This window comes from Gouania willdenowi, chromosome 20 (genome assembly GCF_900634775.1).
Source record: "Gouania willdenowi chromosome 20, fGouWil2.1, whole genome shotgun sequence".
Classification (NCBI taxonomy): domain Eukaryota; kingdom Metazoa; phylum Chordata; class Actinopteri; order Blenniiformes; family Gobiesocidae; genus Gouania; species Gouania willdenowi.
In genome coordinates this window covers 28,342,425-28,356,520 of record NC_041063.1, presented here as the reverse complement: position 1 = coordinate 28,356,520, position 14,096 = coordinate 28,342,425, and the positions used below count along the sequence as shown (strand labels likewise).

General features: G+C 40.1%; 1 protein-coding gene across 1 annotated transcript in view; it reads left to right on the top strand.

Annotated features, from left to right (window-relative positions):
• Window positions 1-14,096, top strand: part of dnah5l (dynein, axonemal, heavy chain 5 like) — a 63,363-nt gene that overhangs the window by 1,472 nt on the left and 47,795 nt on the right. The window contains exons 4-30 of the mRNA XM_028434110.1: window positions 161-223; window positions 307-390; window positions 575-646; window positions 818-919; window positions 1,254-1,428; window positions 1,768-1,933; window positions 2,005-2,098; window positions 2,175-2,273; window positions 3,249-3,433; window positions 4,631-4,750; window positions 4,831-4,936; window positions 5,005-5,100; window positions 5,344-5,439; window positions 5,853-6,026; window positions 6,212-6,301; window positions 6,760-6,915; window positions 6,989-7,128; window positions 7,811-7,962; window positions 8,040-8,244; window positions 8,817-8,904; window positions 8,984-9,107; window positions 10,717-10,886; window positions 10,955-11,047; window positions 11,139-11,239; window positions 11,757-11,853; window positions 12,249-12,329; window positions 12,969-13,223. Of these exons, the coding sequence (XP_028289911.1) occupies window positions 161-223; window positions 307-390; window positions 575-646; window positions 818-919; window positions 1,254-1,428; window positions 1,768-1,933; window positions 2,005-2,098; window positions 2,175-2,273; window positions 3,249-3,433; window positions 4,631-4,750; window positions 4,831-4,936; window positions 5,005-5,100; window positions 5,344-5,439; window positions 5,853-6,026; window positions 6,212-6,301; window positions 6,760-6,915; window positions 6,989-7,128; window positions 7,811-7,962; window positions 8,040-8,244; window positions 8,817-8,904; window positions 8,984-9,107; window positions 10,717-10,886; window positions 10,955-11,047; window positions 11,139-11,239; window positions 11,757-11,853; window positions 12,249-12,329; window positions 12,969-13,223 (3,384 nt within the window). The remainder of the gene's footprint in view (window positions 1-160; window positions 224-306; window positions 391-574; window positions 647-817; window positions 920-1,253; window positions 1,429-1,767; window positions 1,934-2,004; window positions 2,099-2,174; window positions 2,274-3,248; window positions 3,434-4,630; window positions 4,751-4,830; window positions 4,937-5,004; window positions 5,101-5,343; window positions 5,440-5,852; window positions 6,027-6,211; window positions 6,302-6,759; window positions 6,916-6,988; window positions 7,129-7,810; window positions 7,963-8,039; window positions 8,245-8,816; window positions 8,905-8,983; window positions 9,108-10,716; window positions 10,887-10,954; window positions 11,048-11,138; window positions 11,240-11,756; window positions 11,854-12,248; window positions 12,330-12,968; window positions 13,224-14,096) is intronic.

Here is a 14,096-nt window from a genome sequence, read left to right as displayed (position 1 = left end):
CGAGGTCGTCTGTTGTTCCTCAGGTGTTTTATTGTGATGAGTTCACAGGAAGTTTCCAACCACATCCTCAGATCAGCAACGACGTGGACAGAAATGAAGACCATGGTATCATCAGCGTAGAAGGAGAACCCCAATCATCAGCGTTTGTTTCTGTTTTCAGTTCAGTCTCATTGATTATTTCCTCTCTAACGGATCCAGGAAGTTGATGTTCTTCTACCAACCAGTGAACCAGGTGAGCGTTCACACCAGCTTAGTCCTTTAAGTCCAGCCCTTGTTTTTAAACTCACCTCAGGTTCATCTCAGCAGGACATCTCTTCTTCTTCTTCTGTGGACGCGTCCAGCTCAGCGTTAGCTCAGAGGAAGCTCTTCATCACCATGGGAACCTCTGAGGTAGACTTCAAGGAACAACTTCCTACCAACTCAAAGCAGATTTAGATCTGGACCAATCAGAAACCAGAGGTTTAGCTTAGCGTAGCTAGCGTAGCGCCTTAGCTATGGTTCTGTCTTACCTGTACCTGGAAAGTATGAACACGTTTGATAGGTGTGAACAGAACATGTGACGTTTTATCTCCAGCCTTTAAGAGGAAAATGTTTCTACTTCCTGAAAACGTCCAACAAGGAAGTGACATCAGCCAACGTCCAACAGGTTTGTGAGACGTGTGTGCGACAAAAATAAACAATTAACACCAAAAACACACAAAATGACAAAAAATGACCTCAATAGTGTGTGTGTGTGTGTGTGTGCGCGTGTGTGTGCGTGTGCGTGTGTGCATGCGTGTGCGTGTGCGTGTGCGTGTGTGTGTGTGTGTGTGTGTAGGAAGTGTACTTTGGGATGTTGGAGGCCAGTGATGGAGATGTTCTCCTCAGCGTAGTGTCTCTGCTCTCTGAGGTCATGGTTCCAGCCCTGAGAACATCACAGGTAAAGCTGTTAGAAAACATATATTTGGTGATGTATCGCAATATATTCAAATACATTTTTTTTTAACAAAAAAAAACATTTAATGTCGCTAACATTAGGCTAGCAGGTAAAGTCCCAGTCACTAGGTGTCAGTGAACGCATCATCAGACCTTGTTAAACTACGTCACTCCTCTATGACTTTTAGATTTATTTTTATTAAACTTGATACTGGACACATTGATATAATGTGGATAGTTTTTAATTAAAAAATAATAACTAAACAGAATCATAAACTGTTTCAGAAGCAAAAGTTGTGTGTTACAGTGTGTGTGTGTGTATTATTTCCTGTGCTCAGACTAGGGGCGGAGCTTGTGGTCCTGATGTCCTGTCCTTCCTGTCTTCTGTGGACCAGTTCATCTCTGATCTGAGCTCATCTCGTCTGAACCTTCAGAGGAAGTTCACGCTGCAGCAGACGGAGGTCCCCACTGTGGTCGCTCAGCTGAGCAGTCCTGCTGATTACTGCGCTGCAAGTAGGAACAGAGGCTGGTGTCAAATTACAAGCACACAATGCTGTTTTTATGCACTCTCAGTTACTAAGCAACACATTTATCTGTTCAGTGCTTGTGGATTGTGCTCACAATGAGGTTTTAGGGAGGCAGGTGTCAAATTACCACCGCTACACATGTGAGGGTTAGGGTTAACCCTGGGCCTAAAGAAGGAAAGTTAAAAACTTATGGTGGGAGATGTAATGAGGCTGGTGTCAAATTACAAGCAATCGTTACAATTTGTGCTTTGGATGCTTCTGTCCAATCACAATAAAGTAAGCCTTCAGGTGGGTGGAGCTTCCTGCTAACTGTTCTTCTTGTTAGCCAATAACAGTGAGCTGCTGGAGCAGCTGGAGGGCGTGGTTTCAGCGTGGGCCAATCAGATTGCTCAGACGCTGACGGAGAGTGAACAGCTGAGGAAGGAGGCGGACGGCGTGGGGCCATGGGCGGAGCTCGAGCACTGGAAGAGACGCCTGGTGACCTTCAGCAGGTGGACACGCCCACCGCATGCTATGCTCGCCGCTCAGGCTCCGCCCCCTGGTCTCACTCACGCTCTGTCAGTCTGGTACAGGAAGTGAAGCGTCCCGAGGTGAGGAGGATTCTGGGAGTTCTGCAGGTGGCCAAGTCCAAAGTGCTGCGAGTGTGGAGGACTCTGGTCAGTGGGCGGAGTCATGTTAACGTCACACGTTCTCAATCAACGTCCTAGCTCACCTCACTGTCTCCGCCCACAGGATGCAGACATCACCATGGTAACCAACGAGGCCAAGGACAATGTTAAGTATCTGCAGACGCTGGACAGGTTCTTCAGCCCCCTGGAGGAATGTACGCCGGTACGAAACACACAGAAATACACAAAACATCTGAATACAAACACAAAAACACACAAAACATCTAAATACAAACACAAAAATACACAAAACATCTAAATACAAACACAGAAATACACAAAACATCTGAATACAAACACAGAAATACACAAAACATCTAAATACAAACACAAAAACACACAAAACATCTAAATACAAACACAAAAATACACAAAACATCTAAATACAAACACAAAAATACACAAAACATCTAAATACAAACACAAAAATACACAAAACATCTAAATACAAACACAAAACACACAAAACATCTAAATACAAACACAAAAATACACAAAACATCTAAATACAAACACAAAAATACACAAAACATCTAAATACAAACACAAAAATACACAAAACATCTAAATACAAACACAAAAACACACAAAACATCTAAATACAAACACAAAAATACACAAAACATCTAAATACAAACACAAAAATACACAAAACATCTAAATACAAACACAAAAACACACAAAACATCTAAATACAAACACAAAAATACACAAAACATAGAACACATAAAACTCCAAAAATACACAAAACCATCAAAACAGACAAAATGTTACACAAACACATTTTAAATGACGAGTAAAAACCAAACAAAAATACATAATATATGTATAAAACACACACATTCAAACACTAGCACAAGAACACAGAAAAAGATTCAAAATTACCCAAAAAATACATTAAAAAGTTATTACAATGATGATAAAACATAAAACAGTAAAAACTACAAAAACACACAATAAAAACACAAAATAACACAAGAAACCAAATATTACAAAAACAAATAAAAAAATGACTCCAGAAACAAACTGACAAAATAAACACAAAATAACAACAAAACACATGAATTCATTAAACATAGAATTAAAACAAATACACAAAAAGTGAGTGAAAGTAATAGTTGCATGTTCTCCTCCTCAGACCAGCATCCTGGAGCACATTCCCAGTCTGATGACCAGTATCAGGATGATCCACACCGTGTCCCAGTACTACAACACCTCAGAGAGGATGACCTCACTGCTGCTCAAGGTCACCAATCAGATGATCAGCATCTGTAGGAGACACCTGACATCTGGGGGCGTGGCCAGGGTCTGGGATCACAGCCGGTACTGGACCTTCTAAGACCTGCTCAGTCCACGCCCCATTTCAATTAACGTTATGAGAAATGAAATATGTAAACGTCATCATCAGTGGGTATTTTTCATCATATAAGAATATATTTCACTTAGGATGCAATTTAGACAACGTTTGACTTTTATGGCATTTTGTTTGGCCAGCAGCGCCATCTAGTGACTAAAAAGTATGAAAACAACCAAAAAATTACATGTATATATTTATATTTATACATATATACTGTACACACACAAAACAAGAACAAAACTACAACCTAATGCAAAGCTAACAAACAACAACAAATGAACACTAGTAACTACAGAAAGACACATAATGACAAATAAAACAAAACCACACAAAATAAAAAGATGTACAAAAAATAAACAATTACTCAAAAATCCAAAACATAATTCATTTTCTTCAGAAACACACAAAACATTACACAAATGATTGCAAAAATAAACAAACAAAATAACACAAAAATTATTAATTATGACAAAAATACACATAACGACAAAAACAAACAATTAACACCAAAAACACACAAAATAACAACAATAATATAAAATAACATTTTAAAAAACAAACACAATAACAACAAAAATGACAATTACACAAAAACAATAAAAAATGATGACAAAAAAATTATTAAAAATGACTAATGTTATGACTAAAAATATACTTTTTGAAAAACATTTGTTACCAAAAATATTTCTATAATTACAAAAATCTGCTGTTAAAAATATAAGAAAAGTACAAAATGAAAAATGTGTGTTACAACAAAAGTGTGTGTGTGTGTATGTCTGTGTGTGTGTGTGTGTGTGTGTGTGCGCGATTGTGTGTGTGTCTGTGTATGTCTGTGTGTGTGTGTGTGTGTGTGCGCTTGTGTGTGTGTCTGTGTGTGTGTCTGTGTGTGTGTGTGTGTGTGTGTGTATGTCTGTGTGTGTGTGTGTGTGTGTGTGTGTGTGTGTGTGTGTGTGTGTGTGTGTGTGTGTGTGTGTGTGTGTGTGTGTGTGTGTGTGTATGTCTGTGTGTGTGTGTGTGTGTGTGTGTGTGTGTGTGTGTGTGTGTGTGTGTGTGTGTGTGTGTGTGTGTGTGTGTGTCTGTGTCTGTGTGTGCGTGTGTGTCTGTGTCTGTGTCTGTGTGTGCGTGTGTGCGCGTGTGTGCGCGTGTGTGTGTGTGTGTGTCAGGCCCGTTCTGCTCCAGAGGATCTCTGAGTGCTGTACGCTGAACGCTGAGTACCAGAGGAGTTTCCAGAGAGTTCAGGAGAACCTGAGGGAGAACCCCAAGAACCCACAGTTTGACTTCAGGTGACCACCAGGAGGTGCTCCTCCTCTGTTCCTCACTGGGACCTCCTCATCATCTTCTTCTTCTTCTACTCCTCCTGCAGTGAGAACTACATCTTTGGGAAGTTCGATGCGTTCTGCGGCCGTCTGGAGAAGATCTCTGACATGGTGAGGACGTTGGAGAGTCTGGAAGCTTTGCAGAGCATGAAGGTGAGAACCTGTAAAGTCCTCACTGATATCTGAGCTGTAAGGCTGAGGAACACTGCCCTCTGGTCCAGGTGGAGGGCATGGAGAAGGTGTGTGTGCGCTACCAGACCATCGTCACCACCACCAAGTCCAAGACCTACGACGTTCTCGACCATCGCAAACTGGAGGTTTGGACCTTCATCTGTTTCAGGGTTTGGAGAAAAATCTAGAACAGAAGGTCAGAGGAAACCAGGAGAGCTTGAGAAGGAAGTCCACACCAGAGACCAGTCCACATGGTTCATTAGCTTAGCACGTAGCAGGATCAAAGGGAAAAGGGGCGGGGCCTACCAAACCAATACATTTCAGATTGTTATTAGATCCATATTTTATCTGATTGATTCCATATGAGTTTCTCAACGTGTGTTCTTTAGTTCGACAGCGACTACGCAGAGTTCCAGGTTCAGGTCCAGAGTTTGTTCCACTCCCTCCAGTGTCTGTTGGACTCCTGGTTCCATCAGCCTCTGTCGGTGAGTTCTCTACGTCTCCAAGACGAGTTTCCACTCAAATGGTCAGGAACTTTTCCTTTAGAGGTCATTAAACCATTGGTGCAGTTCCACCACCAGAACCTTCACCAGAACGTTCGACTGCTGGAACTATTGGTTTGAACTTGGTTCCAGTTCCATTTATCAAAGCTGAGGATTGGAACTGGTCAAGGAACATTGTTTTAGTTCTTAGTTCCTGGGGGAAAGTTTTTTGTTCTGTGGAAAGTTCTTGGTTTTGTGGAAAATGATTTTGTTCTGGGTGAAAGTTCTTAGTTCCTGGTAAAGTTCTGGGTTCTGGTGGAAAGTCATTTGTTTAGGGGAAGTTCTTAGTTCTGGGTTAAACATCAAGTTTCTGAGAAAGTCTTTAGTTTTATTAAAGGTTCCTGTTGATGTTTCAGACACAGCAGATGTTGGACCTGCTGCTTCTGTTTGAGTCTGGTCCTACAGACGCTCTGGACCTGAAACGGTTCTACCTGCAGGTTCTACAGCGTTACAGCAAAGAGCTGGACCACATCAGGAAGACCTTCATCACACAGAAGGAACGACCACCCATTGGACGGAACCTCCCACCGGTACCTACCCATCACAGATTGATCTCATCATCAAAGCCATGTTTCTAAAGTTTCCATCAAGTCTATCGTGTGTCTGAAGATGTTTCTACATCACATGTTCTCAGAGAACATGAGAACATGTGACGTGTATTTGTGTTAAAGTAAAATAGTTTCAATTGTCTCTAACCTGTCCGTCTGTATCTCAGGTATGTGGGCGTGTCCTCTGGTGTCGTCACCTTTTCAGGAAGGTTGAAGGTCCGATGTTGATCCTCAAACAGAAACTGGACATTCTCAAGGTCCATCCATCATCCATCCATCCATCATCCATCATCCATCCATCATCCATCCATCCATCCATCATCCATCATCCATCCATCCATCCATCATCCATCATCCATCCATCCATCCATCATCTGTCATCCATCCATCATCCATCCATCATCCATCCATCCATCCATCATCCATCCATCCATCATCCATCATCCATCCATCCATCCATCATCCATCCATCCATCCATCCATCATCCGTCATCCATCCATCATCCATCCATCCATCCATCATCCATCATCCATCATCCATCATCCATCCATCCATCATCCATCCATCCATCCATCCATCATCCGTCATCCATCCATCAGCCATCCATCCATCCATCCATCCATCCATCATCCATCATCCATCCATCCATTATCCGTCATCCATCCATCATCCATCCATCATCCATCCACTGATCTATTGATCTATTGATTACAGGGAGCAGAGATGAACAGAGTGATCAGGAGCTATAACTCCATGGCTGTGGTCCTTCTTCAGTTTGAGCTCCTCCTCCTCCAGGGGTGGAGCCACAGTGCTGAGAATGTTCCTCAGAGGCTAGGCTCCGCCCTGCTGGGCAGACATGAGAACAACAAGGTGAGCTGTTTTTTTCCTCCTCTGAATCACTAGCAGCAGAAGAAGACGTGTTCTCTCTATGTTGTGTTTCCAGGATCTGTGGGTGAACATGGACCCAGCGGTGCTGCAGGTGCTGCAGGAAGCTCGCTGGATGTCCAAACTGGGGGTTTGTGTGCCCAGGGCGGTCCTGAAGATGAGGTCCAGGGAGACGCAGATCAAAGCTCTGTTCCAGCGGTGTGGACATCCTCTGACCTCCTACAGCACATGTGTCAAAGTCAAGGCTCGGGGCCCAAATCTGGCCCTTTACTGCATTTTCTTATCAATCATTTTTTTTCTAGTTAGTTTTTGATCATGTTTGAACTCAGATATTGTTTTTGCTGCATTTCAGTTGAACTAGATTTATATTTCACAAAGTACCCCCTGTACTGCCATCATGTAGCCCTAGGGGTACATGTACCCCCATTTGAGAAACACTGCATTAAAGCATCACATATGGCCCACAGGAAACAGTAAATATCAGGGAGAAAACAGCATTTAGTCAAACTCATTTAGATCATGTACATACAGTATCTCTAAAACAATAATCACTAACTTCAGTTTTCTACTTCTTAGGTCACATGACGTCATTTTTAATCTCACAATGTTGAAAGAATCTGGCAAATTTTCCTCAAATTCCACAAAATTTTCCCAAATTCCTAAAATCAGGGACATTTGAGTGAAGATCCTGCAGAGACTGAAATACTTTATTATTTATATATTATTTATTTATGGAAATATAAACATAAGAAGGTCACGTTCATGTTGTATTTCCTGTTTTTCAAACCTGTGGTCTACTCAAACTGCTGTGTATTAGTCCCTGTTCTTCAGGAAGCTGGTTCTGGTTCTCCTCTAACTCCATGTGGTTGTGCTGCTGTAGGCTGGTGGAGATGCTGGAGGACTACAGGTCTGTGATGGATCACATCCCAGAGCTGCTGCTCCCGCTGATGCAGCCCTTCATCAGCCAGGTGGAGGCGGCTCTGTCTCCTGGTCTCACCACGCTCTCCTGGACCTCCATCAGCACCGACGGATGTAAGAACAGAGACGTGTTCCTCTGGGTTCTTCTCAAACATCTCCTAAAGTTCTTCTTCTTCCGTTCTCCTGCTCAGTCCTTGACGGGGTCTACGTGGCTCTGGAGGAGCTCCAGCACGTCTCCAAGGTGGCCTCGGACCTGCAGGAGTGTGGTATCGGGCGGCTCCTGGAAGCCATGTCCTCCTGCCCTCTGCTGCTCCTGCCTGAAGAGCCACTGCCACCGCAGGAGCTCCTGGTTCAGACGGAGAGCCGGGTCCAAGCTGCTGCTGTGACTCTGAGCTGGTGAGAAATTTATTCTGTCATTTTTTATTTCTTTTTGTTTTTGTAATTGTATGTGTTTATGGAGTCATATTGTGGATAATAAATGTTGTTATATTTGATATATTTTCAATGTCATTTGTGTGTTTTTGTCGTTTGAAGTCATTTATTTTTCTGTTGGGGTCATTTTTTGTTACACTTTGGTTGGTTTTTGTATTTCTTGGTGTTTTTCTTGTTTTGTGTCTAATTTTCCATCTTGTATTTAATTTTTTTTGTTATTTTGTGTTTTTAGGTGATTTTTGTTATTATTTTGTATGTTTTTAGATTCATTTTGTAAACTTCTGTTGTTGTTTTTTATGTTGTTTTCTCGTCATTTTTGTGTTTAGTTTTGTTTCATATATTTTAATATTTACTTTCATTGTGTTGATTTATGAGGATGTTGTTGTGTAACTTTGTGTTGATGAGAAGACACCATCGTTGGTGGATAAGTAGCAGGACCATGTGATGGTCTGTTGTTCTCACATCTTCTGGTCTTAAACCTGTGACGCTGGTTCTATGTGTTGAACTATGTGGTTCTTCTCGTTGTTTGTGTCCAGGCAGAGTCAGCAGGTGGAGAAGTCCACGATGGAGCTGATTGAAGAGCTGAAGATGAAGATGAAGGCAGCAGAGGTGGTTAATCTGGAGGTGACGCCCACTCATAAACATCCAACCAATGGGAAACACATTGTTCTCCTCAGTGATGTTCTTCTATGGTTCCTCTCAGGGTTCCTTCCAGTGTCTACAACCAGACTCCAAGCAGAAGACCCGCTGTCTGTCATGTCTGCCGTGTCGCTTCTACAACCTGATTGGTCGACTCTGTCATCGTAACACCAAAGCTCTGATCAAAGGTCTTCCATCACCTTCAATACCTTCATCTCTGGTTTGAAACCAAAGCTTAGATCAAAGTCTATAAAACTTAAGGACCTTCAACGACCTTCTGTGGATGTTGATGTCAAGACTTTTCAAAAAGCCAAACCTTTCATAAAACATCTAGTGATCTTCTAAACCTGTAAAGGTTTGAATCAAACAGATGTTAAATGAAGAACTTTGATTGTTTTTAAAGACTTTTAAGCACAATTTAGATCATGAAGAACTTTCAATGGCTTTCAAGAGTTTCCAAGAACCTTGAAGATCCTCAATGATAGAACATTTAAAGACGTTTGAGGACCTTTAAATCAGAGGTTCTCAACCTTGGGGTTGTGAGACACAGGGAGGGGGGGGGGTCACCAGATGCCTTTACAAAACTAAGATCATTTTCTAAACAATTCTGATCCATTTTTCTACAACTTCACCATATTTTAACATATTTTCATCACTTTTTCTTTCCATATTTTTGCTCCTTTTAATATATTTTTGCTACATTTCTCACATTTCTGACACTTCTACATCACATTTTAATGACTTTTCTACACATATTTTCCACTTTCCAAACATGTTCATCACTTATAAACCATTTCTACCACTTTTACACCTAATGTCACATATATTGACCTATTATTGTCACTTTTAACCTCTTTTCACCAGATTTTATGATTATTTTTGCCAATTTAACCACATTCATCATTTTTCATGTCCATTATTTACCAGTTTAAACTAATTATTCCAATATAAACACTTTGAACCATTTTTACCACTTTTTCTGTCTGTTTTTATCCACTATAATTTACAACTTACTATTTTCTGTGTTTTTTAAAATCTCATTTCACCACATTTTCCATCATTTTTAGTCACTTTGAACCATTTTATTAGTGATTAAAACCATGATTTCCATCTTTAAGATGACTATAATAATAATAATAAACGTTCCTGGATAACAGTGGATATTATTCAGATGAATAAATAAATGTGGTTATCACAGATTCATAGAACAATAGACCATCATTTTACTGACTTTATGGATGGACCCCAAAAATCTCTCCTTTATTCCCCCTTATAGATGGTCCTGTCTCCACATGACTGTTCTTCAATGTTCATGTCTGTGTTCAACCACCTTCAGCTACAGTGGGGGTCCCCGCTCTATGGGACCTTTATTTTGGAGGGTCCCTGCTCTATGGGACCTTTATTTTGGAGGGTCCCTGCTCTATGGGACTTTTATTTTGGAGGGTCCCTGCTCTATGGGACCTTTATTTTGGAGGGTCCCTGCTCTCTGGAACCTTTATTTTGGAGGGTCCCTGCTCTATGGGACCTTTATTTTGGAGGGTCCCTGCTCTATGGGACCTTTATTTTGGAGGGTCCCTGCTCTATGGGACCTTTATTTTGGAGGGTCCCTGCTCTATGGGACCTTTATTTTGGAGGGTCCCTGCTCTATGGGACCTTTATTTTGAAAAGGTTGAGAACCACTAGGTTAAATCTCTCCTCAGATGGTTTAATTTCATGATGGTTGATGTTATTTGGTCTGAAGAATGAAAATAAATCTGCATTTTTTAATGATTTCTTATGATCATTTTTTCCGTTTAGCCACCAAATCCTCCCTGGACTCACTGAGGAGACGACTTCTCGTCCCTAAACAACAACCAGCGTTCTCGTCCTCGTCCCACGGCGTCCAATCACCTCCTCCGCTCTTCAAAGCCTCCATCCAGCTGGCCATTCCCAACATCGTCCTGGTTCCCAGTCTGGAGGACATCCAGGTATTTGTTCTGTGTGTTCCGTGTTCGTGACCTCTGACCTCACTGTGTCTGCTCTGGTTGGGGGTCAGTCTGTCGTTAATAAGATGGTGAGCTGCGTGCTGTCGGCCACCAAACACGTCCCTCTGTGGACCTTCACACATCTGCACTTCAAACAGCAGCAGGTATAGCACACTCATCATCCAGAGTCACCTGATGTCTGATGAGCCAATCACAGGCTAGCATGGTTTAGCTCCTCCCCCTACGGTTCCTCAGATGGAGCAGGCAGCAGTTCGAGACGCAGGAGATGAAATTCCTGTGAAACCACCAGTGCTTCGTCCTCTGGACAGACAGACTGAACACAAGGACGTCACCAAGTATGTCCATCATAGAGTAGAATAGAATAGATTAGAATACAACATATTAGATTAAATTACATTAGAGTAGAATAAAGTGGAAAAATACCTTTAAAAAAAACCTAAAACTGCAATAATGTTATAGTAAAACCCTAATAAAATAACATCATAATATAATATAAAAATGAATGAATAATAATAACATTAATGATGATAAGCTTTTTGGATTGACTAACTTAAAGATCGTAATTGTTTAAAAATAATAATAAATAAAGTTCTAATCCTATATATTTTTTAAATTTAAAAATGATAAATACAATAGTGTGTGTTACTGCAAACGTTACACATTCTATTATATTTAATATATTTATAATCTAACACATCTTCAGAAACAGTCCCTCTATGGGTCGTCATGGAAACCACAGGCTCTGCTGTGGGTCGTAGCAGTAGAAACATGCTGATATCATTTCAAACTGTTATTGATTATTATATGATTGGACACGATACGTTCATTTAAATGTGTGTGTGTTTGTCAAAGGTTGGTGATCCAGCTCAGCTCCATCGTATCGTCTCTGAAAAATCAACTTTCACAAACTCTGGGAGAACTCGCTCACTTCTCATCACTGTGGAACCAGGTGTTAAAACATCACCATATGATGTTTACTTTGAACTGGAGATGAGAATATCATGATAAAAATATAGAGTTAAGTTGAGGTAAACAATTGGTTTTAATGTTGGATAATGTATGATAATAATAATAATAATAATAATAATAATAATAATAATAATAATAATAATAATAATAATAATAATAATATGAGGCAGATGGATGAGATGAGAATGACACTAGATTTTAATGTGGAAAGAATGAAACGAGTTAAACTGATTTGATAAATAGAAATGAAATGAGAATCAGATGAGAATGACAATTTTACTAAGATGAGGAGGAATTAATGAGATTAGGTAAACTGATTTGTTTTAGGGCTGAATAATTGGAGATGAGAAAGTGTTCACGGCTTTGTGTTTCCAGGATCCAGAGGACCAGGTGGAGAACTTCCTACAGACCGAGCCGTCGCTCACAGAGTTCAGTTCTCAGATTGGATTTTACTCCGTGAGTCATTTATTCACGTCTCATAATTCACTCCATGATAAACCCAAGAATGATCATCTGATCTATACTCTCAGCACAAACAATTATTACGTTACATGTGACATAAACGTGAAGTTTTGATTAGATGAGAATGAATGGATTTGTGGCGTGAGATAAGAATGAGAATGAGATAAGAAGAGTAAGAAGTGAATTAAATGATAATGAGATGAGAAATAGACTAGATTGTTGATGAGATAACGATGCGATGAGGATTTGATGAAAATCAGAATGAGAAACAGATAAAATGATGATAAAAAGAATAAAATGGAAATTAGATTGAAAAAATATTTGAACGTGATAGAAAATAGACTAGAATATGATGAGATGAGAATAGAATATGATGAGATGAGAATAGAATATGATGAGATGAGAATAGAATATGATGAGATGAGAATAGAATATGATGAGATGAGAATAGAATATGATGAGATGAGATGAGATGAGAATAGAATAGAATATGATGAGATGAGAATAGAATATGATGAGATGAGAATAGAATAGAATATGATGAGATGAGAATAGAATATGATGAGATGAGAATAGAATATGATGAGATGAGAATAGAATATGATGAGATGAATCCTCCGTGTGTCGTTGCAGAGGTGGGAGGAGCAGATCTCAGAGTTGCCGTCGTCCTGCGTTGTCGGAGCGGTCGTTTTGGAAACGGAGCAGCTGAAAATGGCGCTAACGCAGGAATGTCGCGTCTGGAAACGAGCTTTCGGCTCTAAGCTCCACCAGCGGGCGTCGACCAGCATGAACGAGACCTTCTCATTTATTGATGGCCTCACTAAGCGTCTGCAGCGACCAATCACAGACCTGGAGGACGTGCGCGAGGCCATGGCGGCGCTCAGAGAGGTTGGTTCCATCCAATCAGCTGCTGAGGAAACCAACACATGATCAAACATTTCCATTTCCTCTTCTTTTTCCTTATTTATTTAATCCTCCTTTTTTCATTTTTCCTTTGTTTATAACTTTATTTTTTCTTTTCTTTTCCATCCTTATTCTCTTACTTTTTCTTTTTTTTACATCTTTTCTTCATTCCATTTCTTTCTTTTCCTTCCTTTGTTCTTTTATCCCTTCTTTCTTTCTTTCTTTCTTTCTTTCTTTCTTTCTTTCTTTCTTTCTTTCTTTCTTTCTTTCTTTCTTTCCTTCTATCCTTTGTAGGAGGAACTTTAGACAAAGAATGATAAGAATAATATTAATTATTAATATTACAGTAATGTGCCTTAGGAGGTAAATGAGTTAAAGTGTTTCACTTAGTTATTAATACCTGTAAAGACTGTGTGTCTACAAACCTTATGATTGTAATATTTTCATAAACCACAGACGACTTCTCAAAGTATAAACATTTATTAATCAAACAAGTTAAAACCTACTAACGTATTGTGAATGTTTCAGTTTGAACTTTTTGTCTGCACATGATGTCATAGCTCAACATTACAGAAAGTGTAATCTTTTATAGACAGTGATGCATGTTTTGTTATTGTAATGAAATAAATGAATTTATTTTATTGAATAATTGTGACATCACCAGCCCTCCTTAAGGAAGGGGAAGAAACACTTTATTATAGGGAGGATATAAAAAGGGAGAGCAGTGTTACACCTGGAGCAGAACAAAGGAGATGATCCTGCCTTGTGTTTCACCCCAGGGGGTCTGTGAGCTCAAAAAAAAGGTGGGGGGTACAAGGTCCGAACAGGGAATAGATTCATTGTTCTTAGTTACTTAGA